Source organism: Ochotona curzoniae, unplaced genomic scaffold (assembly GCF_017591425.1).
Source record: "Ochotona curzoniae isolate NIBS_2020 unplaced genomic scaffold, NIBS_Ocur_1.0 contig_2321, whole genome shotgun sequence".
NCBI classification, from domain to species: Eukaryota; Metazoa; Chordata; class Mammalia; order Lagomorpha; family Ochotonidae; genus Ochotona; species Ochotona curzoniae.
In genome coordinates this window covers 9,189,522-9,211,915 of record NW_024465421.1, presented here as the reverse complement: position 1 = coordinate 9,211,915, position 22,394 = coordinate 9,189,522, and the positions used below count along the sequence as shown (strand labels likewise).

Below are 22,394 nucleotides of genomic sequence, written 5' to 3'. Positions count from 1 at the left end.
CAGATGGCAGGGTCCGCCCCAGAGGGGTATGTGGGCCTGACCCTGGATGTCCCTGCAGCTAGATTCCAGGGCTGCCCATGGCACCTCTCCCAACAGCCACCGGGCCTGGATGCCTGTTCCCATACTCCCACCTCTCTCTCTTGGAGCAGGAAGGTCCTTTGGAGATCATTAGGCCCGTCCTGTGCTGTCCCATTCACGGGACTTGCTGGAGACCCCAAGAAGGTGTGTCCACATTCCTGACAGCCTACAGAGGTGGAATGGCCCCCAAACACAAGGCACACTGCTGGACAGTGACAGGAGGTTAATGTGAGCCAGCTCTCTGGCCTCCCCGCACGGGAGGCCAACCTGTCTGTCCCAGGCCTTGCAGTAAACACTGGCCATAGTCATCATGATGGAACTGAGATAAACCCTTTTATTTATTTATGCTTCTCCATTTTGTTTAAAACAACAACAACAACCTTAATGTAACTGACAGCCCTTCCCCCCCTCACCCTGCCATGGGCTGGGGGGGTTGTTAAAGGGGGAAATGGCCCCCAGGGGTGGGGCTAACCATAAGAGCCCCTCAGGGAGGTAATGGAGCCCCAGTCCCCTGCTCAGGGGAAGGGGCACCTGTAGTGTATGAGCGAGGAGGTGACAGCGCTCAGGATCTCTGCTCGTACCAATGGACACCTTTGGCCAACAAGGGTCATGAAGCATGTGGGGAGGGGGCTCCGACATTTCCTCCAGCACCCTGCCAGCCCAGTTGCAGGACCCAAGGGCTGGGGTGTAGGGGAGCGCAGGAGGGGTAGGGTAGGTGTCACACGAAGGAGTACTGGTTATTAATGGCTCTGGGATGGCCCCCTTCTTCTCCGTCGCCCCCTAGTGGCAGCTGCTGGAGCTGTACCATCGGGACCGTCTCTGGGTCCCCACCTGATCCAGCGGCCTCAGAGCCCGGTGCTATGGCCTCTTCCAATTCAACCAGGGGGACCAGCTCAACCACGGGGACCAGCTCTTCCGGGACCCCTCCACTGCCCGCTTTCTCTTTCTCTTGCCTCTCTTTGGCTGCTGTGGCTGTGGCTGTCGCCACTTCTGGCGCCCCCGCCGCCTCTTCTGCCCCAGGATATAGGGGATCTGTCCATGAAGGGGGTTCGGGGGGTTGGGGTGGGTCATGGGAGGTGTTCGGTTCTGGATAGGAAGGGTGAGAAGACAAAAAGATTGTGGAGGGAGGCGAGCTCGGGCCGTGGCCTGCCCGGCGCTCCTCACCCCCTGCCCAGCTCCTGAGCAACCCCCCAACCTGTGCGGAGATGGATCATGGGCAGCGGTGAGAAGAGGACCACACTTACACACAGTCACTCGCTCCGAAGGGCATGAGGGTGGAGGAGGCATCGGGGTAGCATCGGTCTCCCTCGCACACCCCTGCATGGCTCCCAGCCTGCTCCCGGCCTGGGGATGGGGGTGGGGGCGAGGAGGGGGAAGGGGCAACGTGGGGACAGATGGGACATTGGGTGGGGGAAAGGGAGAGATCAGACAGGGACATCAGACATCAAGGGAGGAGGGGGTGGGGTTCAGACCAAGCACCCCCACAGAGGGCAGGCCCGAGGCAAGGGCATGACGAAGGGCAAAGCCAAGGCTGGGGAGGACGGCTCTGGGAGACAGACACATGATGAACACAGGAGGCCGATGGAATGGGGATGCGCCAGCCCAACTCAGCTGCCTTCCGGCCCCGCACACAGCCCCCCTGCCTGTCGCCTGCCTTCCGGTCTGGCACCGGGGGTCCCCCACCCCGTCCTGCCCTGCTCTCCCCTCAGAGCGCCTCCTCCTCACAGCCCCCCACCCCACCTCTCTGGTACACACACCTCACTTCTCGGGTGCACGGGCACCTCCTCCCCTGCAGACCTGCTCTGCTCACCCTGCTGTCGCTGGGAGGGCACATAGCTGACCAGGACCACGTCACTGGAGTTGCCAGACTCCAGCGGGATGGCGTGTGCCCGGAAATGCTCAAGCATATCGAAAATGGACTGGAACCACAGGTGCTGGACGCGGCACTGGCCCTCCTCGTTCAGCGACAAGCGCAGGTGCTGAGGGCACGATGAGCGGGTGAACAGGGACATTAGCCCCTGCAGGCGCCAAGCTCCCCCACAACCGAGTCCCACCAGCCTCACACACAGTCCACTCACCTTGGCCTTGCCCTGGAAGTTGAAAGTGAGGACGTATTCGCCCCGCCTTGTCTCACTCTGCCGCACCAAGAAGACACCGTGTGAGCTGGCGCCTCCTTCTAGTACTAACTGAGCGGCCTTGAGTCGAGAGAGCATCCCATGGAACCACGGGTATCCTGAGAGGGGCTGGTCCCCCTCACTCCCCTCTGCCTCTCCCTGGAACAGGAATGACCCTGCAGGAAGCAGCGAGGGAGGAAAAACAGGGTGTCAGCCTGAGGGGAGGACTCCCCCCCCTCCCAAGGCAGATCCCCAAGGCCTGGGGGGCGGTGTACAAGACAGATACACTTGCTCCTCTGGTACCTTTGGCCGTTTCCGGAGTATCCAGGGAAGGATATGGGGCTGCAAGGGGATGAGCTGTCCCCACCGGGGGTCCCTCCTCAATGGGCATGCGGGGAGGCAGCTCCGGGGGGAGCAGTTCCATCGAGTCAAAGTGGGAGGCAGCGATGGAGGCAGAACTAGGGGAGATGGATGCCGAGGGGCGGTCTGAGAGGCCCCCGTAGGCCCCTGTAAAGAAACAGAAAGGGACGGTAAGTGCTCAACAAGCCCCCAGTCTTCAGAATGGTGCACCTCTGAGGGGACAGCCCCAGGTTCCAAGGTGCAGGTGCCCAGCACCGAAAGGGGCTTGTGTTTTGACAGCTGACAGTGCTAGGGTGGGGAAAAGTGGGGTACATCCCCTCAGATATTCTGACATGAACAGGGACTACAGAGAAAGCCCCAACTCTAAGAGGCGTCACAGATGCTCCTGCAGGGGCCAGCACTGAGGTATAGCATGGAAAGCCACTACTGGCATCCCAGATTGGCAAAATTCATGTCCTAGCCACTCTAATTTCCAATCCAACACACTGCTAAGGGCCAGGAAAACAGTAGCAGAAGACGGCCTAAGCCCTTGGGCCCCTGCCACCTGTTTGGGAGAGCTGGAAGAAGCTCCTGGCTTTGGCTTGGTTCAGCCTACTCCCCTGATGGGGAGTGAACCAACAGTTGGAAGCTCACCCTCAAATAAATGAACAAACAAAATCTTTTAAAAAAAGAGATGCTTCTGGGCCCGGAGCAGTAGTCTAGCAGCTAAAGTCCTCACCTTGTACGTGTTGGGATCCAGGATGGGCGCCGGTTCTAATCCCGGCTGCTCCACTTCCCATTCAGCTCCCTGCCTGTGGCCTGGGAAAGCAGTCAAGGACGAGGATGACCCAAAGCCTTAGGGACCCTGCACCTGCCTGGGAGACCCGGAAGAGGCTCCAGGATCCTGATTGGAACAGCTCTGGCCATTGCAACCAACAGAAGATCTTCCTCTCTGTCTCTCCTCCTCTCTGTATATCTGACTTTCCAATTAAAAAAAGAGAGAGAAAGGCATTTCTGCTGTCAATTACCCCTGAGTTAAATGTACTTCACCTTGGCCAGTAACCATTCCACAGCCCATCATCCTGTCTGGCCTCTGTGGGGCTGCGTCCTTGGCTCTTGCCTCCTTTGCGCAGCCCCGCACCTGCCCTGTCTTGCCCCGTTCTCCTCCTCGCTCTAAGGCACTTTCTGCTGTGCTGCCCCAAGGAGGCTCAGCCCAGACTATCCATTCAATGGCTATTTTTTTATTCACAGTGATCAGCCTAGCTAGACCCGAGCACCCGATCCCCCACCCCCAGTCCTCCTAAGCATGTGCTGGGTAGCAGGCCTGAGCTCCACCACCTGAGTACCGGACACACATACCAAGCCAGATGGTGGCTCAGGTGCCAGGCTGGCAGGGACTCTCAGGGGGAGGGGGGTCCTCAGAAGAGGGGGGTCCTTCCTGGAGCCTGAGGACTAAGGGGCTTCGTTCTAGCCCTAAGCTTTCTTTCATTTTCCCAGGCCTAAGCTGTGTGCTGAGTATGGCCCGAGTTCTAAGCATGGTGAGGCTGCAGCGCAGAACACAAGGTCAGGAGCTGAGGCTTCTGTACGTGTGTGTGTGTGTGGGGGGGCTGAGTAGGGGCCTGTGTGTGTACGGCGGTGGGGAGCAGATGAATCAGGGCCTGTGTGTGTGTGTGTGAAGGGGAGCAGGTGAGTTATATTTATATGTGTGTGTGAAGGGGAGTGGGTAAGTTGAGGCGTGTGTGCCTGTGCGCATGCTTGGTCAGGCTGCAAAGCGCAGTCATTGATACACACATGTGGGATGCAGACATTTAAGAGAGCAGGACTAAGGTGCTGGCCTTTAGGACGCTTACAGAGAAAAAGTGACAAAGGCAGAGGGTGGGCAGACGGGCAGGCAGGGAGGTTGCTGCTGGGGGCACCCACACCCCATCTCGGAGAGCTTGGCTTCCAATCCAGCTCTGCTCCTCACTGCTGCCCAGTGCAGGAGTCCCTGGCACTCCTATGAGGGACCTGGGCTGGGTTCCAGACTCTGGCTTCAGCCTGGGTTAGTCCTAGCCACTGCGGGCATTCAGGAGGGGAAGAAGAGCCTGTCTTTCCATCTCTTTTTCTTTTCAATCAAATAATAACAAAAGGAACGTTTGTCTTAAGTGACATGTCTATTCCAGAAGGCTGGACAATGTGCTCGGGGCCTGGCTGGGGTGGCGGCAGTGATGGTTCTGAATAGCCATCTGCCCTGTTAGTGAGTTAAGCTGCCCCTGGGATGCCCCAGCATCCTTACCAGAATGCCAGTTCCAGTCCTGGCTACTTTGCCAACCAGCTCCCTGCTGATGTGCCCAGAAAAGCAGAAGAGAGCTCGAGGACTGGGGAGCCCCTGCCCCTGTGCGGGAGACCCCTGGAGTTCCTACCCTTGGCTTTGCCTGGCCCAGCTCTAGCTGCTGCAGTCATTTGGGAAGTGAACCAGCGCAAGGAAGATCATTCTATCTCTCCCTCTCTCTGTGTGCCACTCTGCCTTTCAAATAATAAACAAATAAAGTATTTAAACAAAACACAGCCATGGTGGCACTCAGAATGCTTGGCCTGTTCAGTACAGAGGGCAGGATTTCAGTGGGGTGGGCGAGGGGAGGGGTGCACGGGAAGGCCTGGGTGGGCAGAGCGAGGGCTGGAGGTGGCCAGCCCTCCAAAGCACGGGCCTTACCCTGCGACAGGCGGTCGTTGCTCTCACTGGGTCCCAGCAGTAGATCCTGGCTGGGCAGGCTCTCGGAGTGATTCAGGCAAGGCGGTTCCAGGTTGTCTGCATTCTCACGGGAGAGGAATGAGGTCCCCGGCACCAGGGGGAGGGTCATGGGGCGGGGACTAGTAGTGGGGCAGGGGCTGCAGAGACGAAGGCGGCAGATGAAGATAAGAGGTGTGGGGGGCCACTCCATGCCTCACCCCCACCCCTGGGGGAGACAGGATCTGGGTGGTGGCTGGCTTGGCCGAGCTCCTCACCCTGGGCTCAGGCACTCTTGGATGTCCGACACCCAGGCCTTCACATGGAGAGCGTCGGCTGTCTCTAGGATGTACTCCGAGGGGCCTTCCACCTGCGGGCACACAGGATGGTCCCAGCCAGCGGCAGGCTCACAGAAGAGGCCCTCAGGGCCAGTTACAGATTCTGAGGCCTCAAGCCACCGCTGATGAACACAAGAACACCTCCCTCTCTGTCCCCTCCCACGGTCCCGGGAGAAGCCGCAGCCCCAGTGACAGAGTCTTAGGGCGTGTGACCTGCTTGTACCCACCTCCTGGTGGGGGAGCCTCCTCCTACCTTAACCACAAACGTGTTCTCCCGGTCGGGCATCTCCAGGGCAGTGGTGGTCCGCACATCTGTGATGGCAGAGCAGGGAATGCTGAGCCGGGGCCGAGATGCCTAGGATGGGGGAGTGGAGAGGATGAGGTTGGTTTTGGGGTGTGGTGAGACAACTGCCACCCGCCTTCTGTGTCCCTGGGGGCAGTCAGACAAAGGACAGCGACACTGCCATCCCAGTCCTGCCCACAGCAGCCAGCTGGGAGAGCCCAGGAGCTCCCTGTGCATCCGCCCCTCCCCCATGCACACCCACCACCCCACACGCGTGTGCCCCACTCTCCGTCCGGGACTGCCCATCCTCAGGGCCTTACCTTGGGTGGCACAAAGAACTCCAGGCGACTTCCTCCTCCTCCTTCTCCTTCACTTCGGAGCAGTAAGCGACACTTCTGCCATTGAGGCTGCCCGCCTCCCCCAACCCCAGGCCCTGCTGGCCCCCCGCCCCGGCCCACTCCAGCAGGGTCAGGGGCCGCCTCTTCGGCCCCCATGAAACTCAGCAGCTCTTCCCTCTGCACCAGCCCTGCACTGTCCTTCAGGGGCCCCCCACCCCGACTCAGTCGCAGCCTTTCAAACCGGTGAGTCCACCTTTCCCCGGGAGATGGCCCGTCACTGGCCGATGGTCCCCGGCCAAGGGTCCCAGCTCCGCCAGAGGAGTTGGAGTTGGTGTTTCCACCTAGGACTGGGGGGCCTGATGTTGTCTCCAGGGGCCCAGAGGAAGAGGGCGGGTCCACAGTCCCCCGCCACTGCAGGATGCCACGCACGGAGCCCCGGACCGAGCGGCCCACTGAGCGCAGGGAGAAGCGTTTCTTTAGCTTCGGCTTCGAGGTCGTCGAGGAGGAAGAGACTGAGGAAGGGAGGGGGCCGGCCAGGTCCTCGGTTGATCGAGAAGGGCCCCGCGCGGCCAGGGGCCCGCCCACCCTGCAGCTCTCAAGGGGGTCATGCGACAGCGGTGGCACTGAGATCTCCATGCCTGGGCTCAGGGGAGCCAGGGCCGGCGGGGAAAGGGAGCCGGAGGCCCGGGCCACTTCGGCCTCAAAGTGCTGCAGAAAGAGCTCGGCAAATCGGCGGGAGAAGGCGGCCTCGGCCCCAGGCCCTGCATACTGCGGGTGCGAGGCCAGGTAGAGGCGGAAACGGCGGGCAAAATCCAGGGCAGCGGCCCTGGCATGGGACTCGCAGAACTCCCTCCAGCTCGGAGGCGGTGGTGGTGGCAGGGGGGGTGGGGAGGCCCCATCCTCCTGCGGGGAAGGGGCACCATTCATGATGGCCCCCAGGAAGTGGTGGGGTGAGGAAGACTGCGAGGAGGGGCAGCAAAGAGGGAGGCGGCCAGAAGATGTGGGGTGAGCGGCAGGAGCTGTAGGGGGGAAGAGAGAGGAGTCATGGCTGAGGGGGGATGGGGTGGGTATCCCCCCAGCTCCCCACTGGACCCATTGCCCCAAGGTCTCGCCCTGAACCTCTCTGATCGCCTTCCCATCACTTTTCTCTGGCTTGCGCTCCTACAGCAAGAAGAAAGTACCAAGCGCCTTCCTCAAAAAACAAAAAAGAAAAACAAGCAAATAAAGGGAAACTTCTTCCAGATGCTTCCTTACTCAAAGACGGAGCTGACACCTAGCACTGCTGTCCACACACCAATCCAGAGCCCTGTTCCCCAAGTGTTTTACCTTACCTTTCCTCAGGGGGCTGGGGTGTTACCAATCTTCAACAGAGGAGACCAAACAGCAGAACCCCAAGTCTATCATCTGTCCCCCTGCAGTCTGTGTCCCCCAGACTTCGTACCAGTTGTGGTTTGGGCTCCCTGTCACCACCACCCCGCCCCAGCTTTGGGGAGTTCATGGGAGGCCTGAAACTGCTGTAGGAAGTGAATGGATGGATGCTGGCCGGAGACAACTTTCTTGAAAGCTGAGCATCCAAGCAAGTACCTGCACAGCACCCTAACAGCCCACTTTTTTCACCTTAAGCTGTGTCAGGTGGGGGGGGGGGGCAAATCTGTTGGCCACAACATATACAAAGACATCCCAGGGAGCTGGGATGTGAGTGGAGAGGATTAATTCTAAGATTTTTTCCCCCCTTCTTATCCCGCTTTCACTGGCCAGGGTGCCGTAAAGGCTGGTGAGCCAGGCTGTTAAGGCCAGGCCGTAAGTTCTCAAGTCAGACCTCAGAGCTGTGTGATCTCGCATCAGACACACGTGCCCTCCGAGCCTGAGCTTTCAAAGCTGCAAAACAGAGCTGACGACCCTTTATCACCTAGAACCCATGACAGAATTCAAGGGACAGGAACAAGCCAGAGCTTGCAAGAACCAGGGAAATAAGCGCCACCAGGACTGTATTGAGGGAGCAGGCCAAGACTAGGGTTCCAATTTGCTAAAAGAAAAATCAGCCCTCCTAAATTCACAAGCTGGCCGCGTGGGTGGAACGGCCAACCCCTGGCTCCTCCCCTTGGGACCTGGGGCGGGGGCATCCCAGCCAAAGGCTCCCCAAACCCTGTCTGGAAACAGGCGATCTCACCTCCTCCTTCCGGGCTGGGCCTAGGTCTGGCACACTCAGATGTCCACCACCTCCACCCCCCAAACCACAGGGCTAACTCCAAACCAGCAAGAGGCAGCCGGGAGAGATGCGGGGAGTCACCCAGCCAAGAGGTGCAGACGCGGCAGAGCCTTGCTGTCCAGCCACAGGTCACCCCGGCTCACACAGGCCCACCCGGAGTCCCTTTCAGGACCACGGCCCCGTCGGCTCCTAAAACTGCCGAATCCGCTTGCCTTCTGCCAAGCGGGAGCACTCTGACACATTTTTCCCATGCACCTGCCTCCTGGCTCACTTGTGCTCTTTCCCGGAGGGCAGCTGGGGGACGCTGCCGGCTCGGCTCCAGGCTCAGACCCCTCCGGCCCTCGGTGGTCCATCCACTCGGACCCGATCCTACTCCGTGGACATCCCCCAACCGGCCCATTCCCCCCTGCTCCGGGGTGCAGCGGCTCGGCCTCCTCCACCAGCCAGCCCTGTCAGCCGCACTCTCCGGAGCCCAGGGTGTCCTCCTGGACCCGGGGCCCCCCACGCCCACCACCACCCACGGATTGTCTCGGCCTCCGTGGCCGGGGTCGCGCAGGGGGAGAAGAGACACTTGAAAAGGACGGGGGGGTTCCGGTTCCGGTCCCACCTGCATCTCGGTCCCCGCAGTCCGGCGGCGGCGGCAGCTCCCGCTCCCTGCACACCCCCCACCCCTGCTACCACCACCTCAGCGACAAGCGCCCAGCGCGGCGCTGCGCAGGCGCAGGGACCCCCTTCTTCCCGTCGCCGAAGGAAACAACCATAGAGAAAAGTAGGGAGAGGGAAGGGCACGTTCATACTCACTTCCGCCATCGTCCGACCACTCTGCGGCGGCTGTACGAGAGCCAAGAGGGTGGGTCTCCCGCCGGGCTTCCACGACCTCTCCCGCGGGCACCTTAAAAAAAAAAAAAAAAAAAAAAAGGACCAGAAAAAGCCGACGCGAGGAGGAGGAGGGTGATGATGTCCCGCCAGGGAGAGTCTTCAGTAGGTTCGGGACAAAGGCGAGAAACCACAGAGATGCTGCGTAGGGCTAGAGTAGCCGCGGCCGATCGGAGACCGCTGAGACGAACAGGCTTTCTGAAGGATGCGCTACAGCTAGAGCGCAGAGCACTCTGCGGGCCTGAAGCGGGTTGCAGGAGGCGTCCCCCAGAATACGGGCTAAGGGAAGAAGAAATAGGTGACCTTGAGGGGCGCCCCCGTGAGGAGGTGGAGCCTGAACTTACGACCTTGGCTTTCTCTGAGGAAAGGGAGCAAGCCTTCGAGGATGCTCGTAGCCGAGGCAAAGGGGATGATGTGTGTTCCCACGCGTGTGCGCGCACAGATGAAGGAGGTCCGCCTAGGGTGTGTTTGTGGGGGTTGTAGAAGCGACACCCACCCTGATTACAGAGGTCTTCTGACTGCCCTTCTTAGTGGCCTGAACACTAGGCAGTCGGTGGACTGTCGCTGGTCCTACCCGAGGCTGGGGACCACAAGGTACCCAGAACCAGTGGCTCACCATCTGTAGTTCTGCCTTCTCTGCAAATTATTTTTTAAAGTTGTGTTTATTTTTTTTCAAAAGGCAGATTTACAGAACGAAGGAAAGACAAAGAACTTCATCTGCTGGTTCACTCCCCAAGTGGCTGAAATGGCTGGAACTGAGCTGATGCGAAGCCAGGAGCTTTTTCTGAGTCTCCTATGTGGTTCCTAGGCTTTGGGCCGTCCTCTCCTTCCTTCCCAGAACATAATCAGGGAGCTGAATGGGAAATGGAGTAACTGGGACATGAACTGGTGCCCTTATGGGATGCTGACTCCCATCTGTTTGTATAACGCCCAACTTAAATCCTAATAGCTCAATGACTCTCATAGAAGGAGCAGGCCACTTTTCTGAGGTCCCCATAACTAGCAGACTGGATTAAGAAATATCCACCAGGCACCAGACATCTAAGAGGTGGAGCTGTAGCCAAGCCCATGCAAGAGTGCTGGCTTGGGGCCAAGCATTTGGTCTAGTTGTTAAGGTTCTGGTCAGGGCTTGGCATGATGGAGTAGCAGCTAAAGTTCTCGCTTTGAATGTTCCGGGATCTGCCCCAACCGCCCTGCTTCCCATCCAGCTCCCTGCGTGTGGTCTCAGAAAGTAGTCGAAGACAGCTCAAAGCCGTGGGACCCTGCACCTGCGAGAGAGACCCGGATGAGACTCCTGATTCCTGGCTTTGGATCAGCTCAGCTCTGCCTGTTGTGGTCATTTGGGGAGTGAATCATCAGATGGAAGATCTTCTTGTTTCTCCTCTCTGTATATCTGACTTTCCAATTTAAAAAAAAAAAAGCTACTTGCTGAGACACACGGTGTAGTGTCCAAGGTGTTTCCCACTACCAGTGAGGGCAACCCCAGCTTCAGCGTATGTGGAAATGAGTTTATTGGCTCAATGAGTTTTCAGCACTCCAGGCATGCCTGATGCCAGAGGTTCAAAATATAACCCCTCCCCTGCGCCATCAGCCTATTAGCTAAAGTCCTCACTTTGCCTGTGCTGGGATCCTATGTGGGCACTGGTTCGTATCCTAGCTGCTCCACTTTCCATGCTGCTCCCTGCTTTGTGTCCTGGGAAAACAGTCCAGGACGGCCCAAAGCTTTGGAACCCTCTACTCCCGTGGGAGACCTGAAGAAGCTCCTGGCTCCTGACTTGGGATCAGCTCAGCTGTGGCCATTGCAACTATTTGGGGAGCAAATCAGCAGATGGGAGATCTGTCTCCCCTTCTCTCTGTAAATCTGCCTTTCAAAAAAGATTTACTTATTTGAAAGAGTTATAGCCATTCCCCACGTGGCTGCAGGGGCTGGGGCTGGCTGGGCTAGGCCAAAGCCAGGATCCTGGAATACCATTTGAGTCTTCTATGTAGGTGCATGGGCCCAAGCACATGTACCACCTTTGGGTGCTTTCCCAGGTACTTCAGGAGGAATGCTGGGTTGCGAGTGGAGCAAGAACTCCAGCTGGCACTCATACCAGATGCTGGCACTGCAGACAGAAGCTTACTGAGCCACAACGCCAGCCCCCTTAATGAATGTTTTAATCCAATCCTGCTTCAACAATGAAACCTCCGTATGCACTGGGACCACTGTTGCTCCATGACTGTCCCAGCCTGCAAAGTGCCTTAGTGGGCTGGGAGGGCACCGGGGACACTCAGCCTGTGTGTCTCTTCACTTGGTTGATTTGGGACTGATTCCCAAGAGCAGCACCCACCTGTACTCCAAGGTGTTCTTGGGACTCTGAACACAAGCAGGAGGGTGGGGCAGCCCCCTGCAAAAGCCGCATACAGACTGGCCCACATCAGCTAGTGTCCTTTCTTAATGCATGTATTATTTATTTGAAAGGCAGAAATAGACATTCCAGGGCCAGTGCAGTAACCTAGTGGCCAAAGTCCTTGCCTTGCTTGTGCTAGGATCCCATATGAACGCTGGTTTGTATCCTGGCTGCTCCACTTCTCATCCAACTCTCTGCTTATGGCCTGGAAAATTGGGGTCCCAAGCCTTGGGACCCTGTGCCCACATAGGAGACCCCAAAGAAGCTCCTGGTTCCTGGCTTCAGATCTGCTCCGCTCCACATTGCAGCTGCTTGGGGAGTGAACCAACAGATGGAAGATGTTTCTTTCTTCTCTCCTCTCTGTAAATCTGACTTTCCAGGGTCCAGCACAGTGGCCCAGCAGCTAAAGTCCTCACCTTGAACGCTCCAGGATCCCATATGGACACCGGTTCTAATCCCGGCAGCTCCACTTCCCATCCAGCTCTCTGCTTGTGTCTGGGAAAGCAGTCAAGGATGGCCTAAGGCCTTGGGATCCTGTACCTGTGTGGGAGACCTGGAAGAAATTCCTGGCTCCTGGCTTCAGATCGGCTCAGCTCTGGTCATTGTGGCCACTTGGGGAGTGAACCATCAGGCAGAGGATCTTCCTCTCTGTCTCTACTCCTCTTTGTATATCTGACTGTTCAAATAAAAATGGAATACATCTTTAAAAAATAATAAAAAGTTTCTAAGTGTCTCTCCTCGCTCTGTTGCTGTTTAAAAATATGGAATGCTTCACGAATTTGCGTGTCATCCTCATGCAGGGGCCATGCTAATCTTCTCTGTATTGTATTGTTCCAATTTTAGTATATGTGCTGCCGAAGTGAGCACCACAAAAATGAATCTTAAAAAACAAAAAAAGAAATGAAACAGCTGGGACTCAGACTGGTGTCCAGGTGGGATGCTGGTGCTTAAGCAGTGGCTTGACCCACCACACCACAACACTGGCCTCCCTATAATGTTTATAAATACAGCTTTATCAAGATACAGTTAACCTACCACCACTGTGATACTAAAATTAAGAGTCTGAGTTTTATTCTAAGTGTAATGAGTGGTCACTGAGGGGAAATACATTTGATGCATATTTTTGAAATGATTTTTTGTTAAAGATGCATTTATTTATTGAAAAGGCAGATTTACAGAGAGATTTCCCATTTATTGGTTTATTCCCCAAATGTCTGTAATGGCTGCGGCTGGGCAGGTCTGAAGCCAGGAGCTTCTTCTGTGTCTGCCATGTGAGTGATGGGAGCCCAGGCACTTATCCCATCCTCTGCTGCTTTCCCAGGTGCATTAGCAGTGAGCTGGATGGGAGGTGGAGCATGCAGGACTCAAACTGGTGCCCGTGTGAGGTGCACATTGTTAGCTGGTAGCTTCACATGCTAAGCCACAACGAAGCAGCCCGATTTATTTATGTTTTGAAGGCTCATTGTCAGGGTATTAGCAGGGAGTTGAATGGGAAGCAGAGTAGCCAGGACTCAGTTGACAACTCTGATGGGGATCCTCTCGTAGGTAACTCACATGAGAGACCAGGATGGAGTTCTTGGCTACAGCCCCGTCTAGTGCAGTCCCAGCTGCTATAGCCAGCTGGGGAGAAAACCAGTGAATCGAAATGTTCACTCTCTCTGCCTCTTCTTTGCTCTCCATGCTGTTGATGGTTACCGCGGCTACAGAGCAGGGACCCTATGCATCAGACCAATCTCTGGCCCGACCAGAGGTGTAGATCCGGCACGTCACCATGGCACCCTGGCGGACCAATGACGCGCCCTGGCGGACCAATGACGCGCCCTGGCGGACCAATGACGCGCCCTGGCGGGCCAATGACGCGCTCGGGCCGACATTTGTTCTCCTAGAACAAGAGCGTTCCCGCGCTTTAGGAGAGGACAAAGGTCTCCTGCGGATTCGGAACAAGATGGCTAACCGCGCACGGTTTGTGTAGCTGAGAGTGCAAAGAGAGAGGGACAGAATTAAGCAGTGGAGAGAGCAAGAAGTGTAAGAATTGCAGGGAAAGGTGTCCGAAGCTGCCTGGGACCAAAAAGATTCACACAGGCAGAACAGCAACTCGGGGAGGCAAAAATCCTCAAGACGCTCCAGACGGCAACGGCTGGCAACGTGCACCCAGAGCTGCCGGAGGCGGAGACCACCCGGACCATACAGACTCGAAACCTGGTAAGTCGCAAATCCACGAAGGGAAGAAGTCGGCGGGAGCTTTAGCTGACCCATAAGAGACGGAGGGAAGCAGAAAGACTCTTAGATCAGGACACTGGTGGGATTAAAAAAAAAAATCCCGCCGGAGAACTGCGGGGGCGCAGTGCGGAGCAACCTCTCCCAGAGCAGGGAACGCCTTTGGGGAAAGGGTAGGTAGTTGGGAAGTGAAGTGTGCTGGTCAGAGGCGCGCGGAGCAAGCCCCTAACCTCCCCCTACCCAAGGGCACTCGGGCCTGAGCCGCCCAGAGGGACGCCTGAATCGCCCCCCTCTCCCCCAACAGAGACACAAGGGCCCCCGGGCTCAGAAGTTTTTCTCACGGACTCAGACTCTGCCAGCGCCACACCAATACCCGGCCTGGAGGTACAAATCCCGGGGCGAACAAAGCCACCCACTTCCCCACCATCGCTTGCCTTTTGGAGGCTGCAGAAGGCGCGGTGCCCCACAGAGCGCGGAGAACCACGCTGCTGTCTGCACACCGAGTGGCAGTGGCTGCACCGTACCCGCTCTAGGCAACTGCACAGCAAGCAGAGGCTGCGGAGGCACCAAGAAAGAACCTGCACAAAGCCCCTTATCCGCCTGAGACTGGGAAACGTGACTGCTGAGGAGTGAGAAAGCACCGGTGGTCCACAAGGTGGCAGCAGCTGACAAACACCCCCGGAACCTGGCCGACTGACGGGCCCCAGCAACCCACAGAGCAACAGATACACACATTGGTCCCAGAAACCCTCAAAAGCACACCAGAGGCTACAATTTCAAAACAACAAGAAAACACAACGCGATGCGGAGAAGTATCAGAAAAAATGATTATCCAGAGGAAAGAGCCAGCATTCCTCCCCAAAATGACCGAAAAACAGTCTCAGTCTCAGAGTTGCAAGATGAAGACACTGAGGAAGTATCGGATGCGGAATTTAAAAGAATAATGCTTAAATTCCTCAGAAACCAAGCGAAGCAGTGGGAAGAGTACGGGGAATTCAGACTTGATTATATAAAAGAAATGGCGCAGGTCCAACACAGTATTTCACAACTGGAAAAAAGGATGGCAAGCTTGACCAGCGGAATGAACGCTGCAGAGGCGAGAATTTCAGACGTAGAAGGTAACCAGATTGAGAACACAGAACAAAGAAAACACCTGGGAAAAAATCTGATCAAAACCAAGAAATCTAGACAAAAAATCAAGGACACCACCACAAACTCAAGTATCAGAATTATAGGAATTCCGGAAGGTGTGGAAAGAGAGTCAGGATTTCAGGAGGTGTTCAATGAAATTGTGAAGGAGAACTTCCCAAATTCAGAGAAGATGAAAGCAATCCAAATTCAAGAAGGAAAGAGATTGGACCCCAAAGACCAGATACATTGTAATCAAGCTCCCCACAAACGAAGGCAAGGAAAAAGGGATAATTTCCAGGAAACACAAAGAACTCCAGAGAAACAATAACATCAAAACAAACAAACCGGTCAAGAAATGGGCAGACGCTTTACCAAGGGACAAATTCAAATGGCTAACAAATGCATGAAAAAGTGTTCAAGCTCTGGCAATAAGGAAAATTCAAATAAAAACAACACTAAGGTTCCACTTAACGCCAGAAAGAATTGCCCACATACAGAAAACTACCAACAACACCTGCTGGCGAAGTTGCGGAGAAAAAGGAAGCCTACTCCACTGCTGGCGGGAATGCAGGCTAGTGCAGCCATTAGGGAAGGCAGTATGGAGAAGACTTAGGCAATTAAACATTCACCTGCCATATGACCCAGAAACACCACTTCTAGGAATATATCCAAAAGACTTGTTATACTGCAAAGCAACATGCACCCCAATGTTCATTGCAGCACAATCAACAATCGCAGGAAGCTAAATGCCCATCAACGGAGGACTGGATAAAGAGACTGATTCATCTATACTACGGAGTACTACTCAGCGATTAAAAAAAAAAAAAAAAAGAAATGTATTACTTTGTGGCCAAATGGGCCAAACTAGAGACCATTATGCTAAGGGAAATGAGCCAATCCCAAAAGGTCAGATATAATATGCTTGTTCTCATATAATATGCTGTCAAATCTAGAGACATTATACGTGAATCTTACTCTATGTTACTCTGTCACTTCATCCTTACCTGTACTTTATGTAACAAGAACTTGTGATGTAATTCATTAATCAGCCATCCATAAGAGGCTGATTGTTTATAATCACCTGAGATGGTCAGTGTCCCCTTTATCGCTGTTACTGGTACTGTCTATGAACTCCAGTGGGAAGCATGATGGACTTGGGAAAATTCACAAAGGACACAGATTATGAACCTGGAGGGGAGGGAGCTTGGGGAGGGGGAAGGGAGAGCCCAGTGGCAGTTAGATTGTATGTGCATATATAAAAGGCTCCTGCATGCGTCTTTGCTCGCCTGCTTCTTTGGGTTCCTTTTTCATCCGGGCCTATTCATCCCAGTGGCTCCTGCTTTTCTCTCTACCTCTCCATTATGCTGAGGGAAGGCCCCGGAGAGGACTTCCCATTATTTAATAAGGGCTTGCTTGTACTAGGCTAATACTTTCTCTTTTTGGGTAACAGGTAAATCTAACAGCTGTCATTCATCCTATCAGGTGAGTAAAGTATTTTAAAAATGTGTAACAGGATGATCATCACTGGGGGAAAGGGATTTGAGCTCAAAAGCAACTTTTAAAAAATTATTGGGCCTGACGCGATAGCGTAGTGGTTAAAGTCCTTGCTTGAACGCACCAGGATCCCATGTGCGCAGGTTCTAATCCCGGCGGCTGCATTTCCCATCTAGCTCCCTGCCTGTGGCCTGGGAAAGCAGTCAAGGACGGCCTAATGCTCTGGGACCCTGTACCCATGTGGGAGACCCGGAAAGAAGGCCACAGGCAGGGAGCTGGATGAGAAGCGGGGCTGCTGGGATTAGAACCTGTGCCCCTATGGATCCTGGCGCATGCAAGGCAAGGACTTTAGCCGCTAGGCCACCATGTCGGGCCCAGATTTTGGAAACACATGTGGGGAGATTTGCTGCTACTCGCCAACACCAAAGTTAGAACAGCAGCCAGCTGGGTGGGATACAAGAGCATTCACCTACAACCTAGGGGTCCAGAGCGCCATGTCTCAGGGAGGCCTTGAAAGCACCTGGTGCTGGGCTGGTGGGTGCAGGAAGGGCACTTACAGCTGCAGATGAAGTCCAAGTCTTGGCACCAGGGTTTGGCGACAGTGGCTGAAGGAGGCTTCTCCAGGCTAGTTCTGTCAGCTGCCTCGTTCCCCCTGCTGCTCACCCCAGCCTGTGTCAGATCCGCTAAGCCAAGACTCCTGGCTGCCTGGCTCACAGGGTAAGTACAGTCAACAGTTCTAGAAGATTACCCTCCCTGAAGACTCCTCTCGAGTGCTGTGTTGCTCCAACTAGATCCACTGTACCACCTGCCCAAGCAGTTCTGCGGATTCACTCTACCCATGATATCTGCCACAGAATGCTCTTTCAGCTGGTTCACTGTCTAAACTTAAAATGTATTCACACCAGTTTTTTTTTTCTTCAGATGAACACATTTAAATACATAAAGCCAGCCGGTGCTATGGTGTAGCAGGCTAGTCCTTTACCTGCAGCACTGGCATTCCGTTTAGGCACGGGTTTGAATCCCAGCTGCTCCCTTTCAGAGCCACTCCCTGCTTGTGGCCTGGGAAAACAGCAGAGGATGGCCCAGTTCCTTGGGTTCCTGCATCATGTGTGGGAGGCCTGGAAGAAGCTCTTGGCTCCCAGCTTCAGATTGGCCCAACTCTTGACTGCTTTGGCCATTTGGGGAGTGAGGCTGCAGCTGGAAGATCTCCCTCTCTTGCTAGTGGGCACTCACATCTTAGGATACATGTCCAGGATTTGCGCAAGCGCATAAAGGGTTAGGGTTAGGTAGCTATGGCACCACGCAGGGGTTGGTGCCTGCTTGTTGCAATCTGAAATACTGTTTTCTCACCTGTAAAATAGGGGCTGGGGGAAGGCCCGAGCACGCAGGGGGAATTCAGTGTGAGCCGGCGCTGTGGACAACTGAGGCAGGACTAGGGCTAGGCAGCTGTCCCTGCCCCACAGAACCTCAGATGGGATGACTGCTGCAGACACCAAGCCTCCTTCATAACCCCAGCACACTTTCCTGCTGCCCTCACTGGTGCAGACTGTCATGGAGGGAGCAGGACAGACTGGCTAAGGCACCCTGAAGCAGAAGCCCTCACTATGGGGTGGACATGGCTCCTTGGGAGGCGGTGGGAGATGCCCCGGGGTGGGAGGCCAGCCTCTTGTTTGGCTTGGAGGTTCTGTCCCTAACAGCAGGTCTTGGAGGGGCCAAGGACTTGGCGGCCTGGAGCTCCCTGGAAGCCCACTGCTACCTAGCTCTTTTTCTCTCGCGGGCAGAAGTCATCCCTATTTTACAGCTAAGAAAGCAAAGACTAGGGCTTGGTGTGGTAGCCTAGCAGCTGAAGTCATCTTGCAAGCGCCAGGATCCCATATGGGCACCGGTTCTAATCCACATCCCATCCAGCTTTCTGCTTGTGGCCTGGGAGGGCGGTGGAGAATGTCCCAAAGCCTTGGGACCCTGCACCCATCTGGGAGACCTGGAAGAAGCTCCTGGCTCCTGGCTTCAGATCAGCTCAGCTCCGGCCTTTGCAGCCACTTGGGGAGTGAACCAGTGGACGAAAGATGAAAGATGTTCTTTTCTGTTTCTCCTCTCTGTATATCTGCCTTTCCGATAAAAATGAAATAAATGTTTAAAAAGAAAGCAAAGGCTAGGCAGAGACAGATCACGCTTGGGTCTCACTCTTTAAGAGGGGTCAGGGCCGGCCTGCGGCACAGGGGCCATATAACAAGACCTGCGGAGGGAGTCGGACTCCAGGTAAGCCAGAGCGAAACGGCTGGGGTTAGGGCAATTCGTCAGCCAGTCGGCGCCGGCCCGCGCTGCATTCCCTCCTGAACTCCCAGAACAAGAACCCAGAACCGCCACCCTGGGAACTACAACTCCCATGACGCCTCGCGGCGCCAGGGCTTCCTGGGACGCTTCACATCGCTCCCCACCCTTTGGCGCCAACCGGGAGAACAGGCGTGGGTTCGGCCGCATACCCGGAAATCGGTGGAAATGGCCATAGACAACTAAGGGCTAGAGGCGCCCTCCAGTCACTTCCGCCGGAAGCGGCTCTCTGCCGCGAGTGTCCTTTCTCGCCTGCACGCGCACGCGCGGGCTTTCCGGGCGCCGGTATCCCCGGGGGCGCGAGGCCGAGCACCATGGCGGCCGCCGCTGCCCTGCTGCGCGCGACACCCCGCTTCAGTGGTGAGGGGCTGAGGAAGGGCGATGGCGGGCGGGGAGCACGCGGGAGGAGCGGGTGCGGGTGACCGGGATCGGGCGCCATGCACGCCCTCACTCCCGATCCCGTGTGGTGTGTCTTGGCAGGTCTCGGCGCCAGCCAGACCCCGTTCCTGCAGGGTCTGTTGCGGCCACTGCAGGCCCGGGCATGGCCGGTGTTGTGCCGCGGCCTGGCGGTGGAGGCCAAGAAGGCGTACGTGCGCGACAAGCCCCACGTAAACGTGGGGACCATCGGGCATGTGGATCACGGCAAGACCACACTGACCGCGGCCATCACCAAGAGTGAGCGGGCCTGGGGCGGGGGCTGCGGCTTGTTGGACACCGGGCTTGGGGGAGACCTGGGCGTCAGCAAGGGTGGGCGGCACGAAAATGCAGTTTTGTGGTGCATGACTTGGCTGGAGGGGTTGGAGTGTCCTGAGTGGTCTCTTTTGGAGAATGTTCTGCAAGGTCAGGTTCCAGGGCACTCCCCTTAGCTCTGGCTAGCAGGTGGCGGCTGGGTTTCCTTTTCATCCCAGTCCTGCATGAGGGTGGGAGGAGCAGAGCCGGGGAGCGTGGGAACCAGGAACCCTGAGCTGCAGCCCTGCCCTTCCCTCCTCTAGTTCTGGCTGAGGGAGGCGGGGCCAAGTTCAAGAAGTACGAGGAGATTGACAACGCCCCCGAGGAGCGCGCCAGGGGCATCACCATCAACGCAGCCCATGTGGAGTACAGCACGGCTGCCCGCCACTATGCCCACACGGACTGCCCGGGGCACGCAGATTATGTCAAGGTGAGGGGTGAATGCAGTCCTGACAAGATGCTGGGGTGACGGTGGTGTGGTGGAAGTGTCCAGGCGTTGCAGGCAGGGGATGTGGGGTGCAGAGGAGGGGCTACCCGTTGCCATTCTCTTTCCCAGAACATGATCACTGGCACTGCCCCCCTGGACGGCTGCATCCTGGTGGTGGCAGCCAATGATGGCCCCATGCCCCAGACCCGCGAGCACCTGCTGCTGGCCAAACAGGTATGCTGCGAGCTTGGTGGATGCAGAGGCAGAGCTAGTGGTGGTGGTAGGAGTGGTGGGGCGGCCCTGGACACTGTTCTTTCCCCACGGGCCAGATCGGGGTGGAGCACATCGTGGTGTACGTGAACAAGGCCGACGCCGTCCAGGACTCGGAGATGGTGGAGCTGGTGGAGCTGGAGATCCGGGAGCTGCTCACCGAGTTTGGCTATAAAGGGGAGGAGACCCCTGTCATCGTGGGCTCTGCGCTCTGTGCCCTCGAGGTGAAGGCCGGCCAGGCACCCTGAGCCCTGCTCCGCTGCCTATGGCGAGAACACAGTGTGTGACTGTGCGCCCTCTGTGCCCATCCCTCCACAGCAGCGGGACCCGGAGCTGGGCGTCAAGTCCGTGCAGAAGCTGCTGGATGCCGTGGACACCTACATCCCTGTACCCACCCGTGATCTGGAGAAGCCTTTTCTGCTGCCCATCGAGTCTGTCTACTCCATCCCTGGTGAGGACCTGGGTTGGCCATGCCCCCCCATCTGCGTTGGGAGCTGAGCCCCAGGCACGCTGACATCTCGTCCTGGCCGTCCCTCAGGCCGGGGCACGGTTGTGACGGGGACGTTGGAGCGTGGCATCCTGAAGAAGGGGGACGAGTGTGAGTTTCTTGGACACAGCAAGAGCCTCCGCAGTGTAGTGACAGGTATGGCTGGCACGTGTGGGGCCCTGTGGCTAACCTCAGTGTGAGTCACTCCCTTGAGCCCCTCAATCTTCCTTCTCCTCCCCCTCCCCTTTCTCTAGGCATTGAGATGTTTCACAAGAGCCTCGAGAGGGCAGAAGCAGGGGACAACCTCGGGGCCCTGGTCCGGGGCCTGAAGCGAGAGGACTTGAGGCGCGGTTTGGTCATGGCCAAGCCGGGTTCCATCCAGCCCCACCAAAAGGTGGAAGCGCAGGTGAGGGCGCCGGCCGGTGACTCCCAGGGCTGAGCTGGACCCTGCAGGGAGGTGGTGCTGTGCTGCCAGCTGCGGCCGATCGCTTCCTCATTGCTCCCACTTGCAGGTTTACATCCTCAGCAAGGAGGAAGGTGGCCGCCACAAACCCTTCGTGTCCCACTTCATGCCTGTCATGTTCTCTCTGACTTGGGACATGGCCTGTCGGGTCATCCTGCCTCCAGGGAAGGTATGAGGTGGCGGAGATGCCCAAATCCAATGCTGCAGCCTGGTCACTGGGCTTTCTTTGGAGGGACAAAAGTGGTGGCCGCTGCTGCTGTGGAAGTGGTAGAGAGGTGGGTCTTGGCCAGTAGGCACACACCCAGGAGGCCTAAGGTTAAGGGACGCACAAGCTTAGCTGTAGCAGCAAAGAGTTGCTCTGGCGAGGGCTTGCCCAGGTGCTGTAACGGAGAGACCTGCACAGCCGGAGCCGCCTCAGCCCTCTGCTATGCCTGTCAGAGGAGCACGGTTCCCTGGCCCCTGGCCTCATGCTGGCTGTGCATCTTGGGCCCAAGTGGTCCCCAGTTCTCCTCTTGATCTATGACCGTGACCCTGCACAGCAAACACCAATTGCATGTTACTGTCCCTTTTCCCCAGGAGCTGGCCATGCCCGGGGAAGACCTAAAGCTCAGCTTGATCTTACGGCAGCCAATGATCTTAGAGAAAGGCCAGCGCTTCACCTTGCGAGATGGCAACCGGACCATCGGCACGGGCCTGGTCACAGACACACCGGCCATGACCGAGGAGGACAAGAACCTCAAGTGGAGTTGAGTCTGGACTGCACTGGTGCTCGTGTTGAGGGCTGCCCTGGCCAGTGTCCCCTCCTGCTTCTGGTGCCCCATGTGGGTACAGGCTGTGACCCAGCTGAGCACAGCTATGGACACTTACCCAGAGGGCGGGTCTGCCAGGTGAGGTGGGCCAATAAACTGTTCTGTGAATAGTAAGTTGGCCTGTGTCTGTCCCATGGAGGGTGAGGGAGAGTGCCAAAGGGAGCAGAGTCCCTGGGCAGGGGCAGAGCCATTGCACCTGGATTTTTCCCAAGCATTGAGACCATCTCCTGGGCAGCTCCTTACGCAGTGAGCTAAGCTGCCATTTGCAGCACTGGGGCCTCCCACACCAGGGCACTGGTTCTCATCCCGACTCATCCACTTCCAAAAACCACTGGACAGCAGCCTGATTACGAGTTGGCTTTAG

The 22,394-nt window shown here is 56.7% G+C and overlaps 2 protein-coding genes and 1 non-coding gene across 7 annotated transcripts; 1 reads left to right on the top strand and 2 right to left on the bottom strand.

Moving 5' to 3' along the window:
• Positions 1-394: 394 nt before the first annotated feature.
• SH2B1 (SH2B adaptor protein 1) lies at positions 395-9,087 on the bottom strand. 4 transcript variants are annotated; one of them, XM_040973146.1, is made up of 9 exons: positions 6,180-9,085; positions 5,830-5,931; positions 5,517-5,608; positions 5,224-5,399; positions 2,496-2,699; positions 2,157-2,368; positions 1,889-2,057; positions 1,323-1,422; positions 395-1,164 (listed from the first exon to the last, which is right to left on the bottom strand). In XM_040973146.1, the coding sequence occupies exons 1-9, from the start codon at positions 7,122-7,124 to the stop codon at positions 1,146-1,148; spliced, it is 2,019 nt and encodes a 672-aa protein (XP_040829080.1). In that variant the 5' UTR covers positions 7,125-9,085; the 3' UTR covers positions 395-1,145. The 4 variants fall into 4 exon arrangements, with proteins under 4 accessions (XP_040829080.1, XP_040829078.1, XP_040829079.1 ...); XM_040973145.1 differs by having other exon boundaries at positions 1,015-1,164; positions 1,836-2,057; XM_040973144.1 differs by lacking the exon at positions 1,323-1,422 and having other exon boundaries at positions 837-1,164; positions 1,836-2,057; positions 6,180-9,086.
• A 3,340-nt stretch (positions 9,088-12,427) lies between these two features.
• On the bottom strand, positions 12,428-12,539 carry LOC121152084. Its single transcript, XR_005883221.1, has one exon. It is a non-coding gene; the product is annotated as a U6 spliceosomal RNA (small nuclear RNA).
• Positions 12,540-19,095: 6,556 nt separating this feature from the next.
• On the top strand, positions 19,096-22,144 carry TUFM (Tu translation elongation factor, mitochondrial). 2 transcript variants are annotated; one of them, XM_040973143.1, is made up of 10 exons: positions 19,096-19,205; positions 19,326-19,520; positions 19,838-20,004; positions 20,131-20,235; positions 20,331-20,495; positions 20,590-20,722; positions 20,810-20,842; positions 21,013-21,164; positions 21,271-21,390; positions 21,798-22,144. In XM_040973143.1, the coding sequence occupies exons 1-10, from the start codon at positions 19,160-19,162 to the stop codon at positions 21,969-21,971; spliced, it is 1,290 nt and encodes a 429-aa protein (XP_040829077.1). In that variant the 5' UTR covers positions 19,096-19,159; the 3' UTR covers positions 21,972-22,144. The 2 variants fall into 2 exon arrangements, with proteins under 2 accessions (XP_040829077.1, XP_040829076.1); XM_040973142.1 differs by having other exon boundaries at positions 19,097-19,205; positions 20,810-20,914.
• Positions 22,145-22,394: the final 250 nt, after the last annotated feature.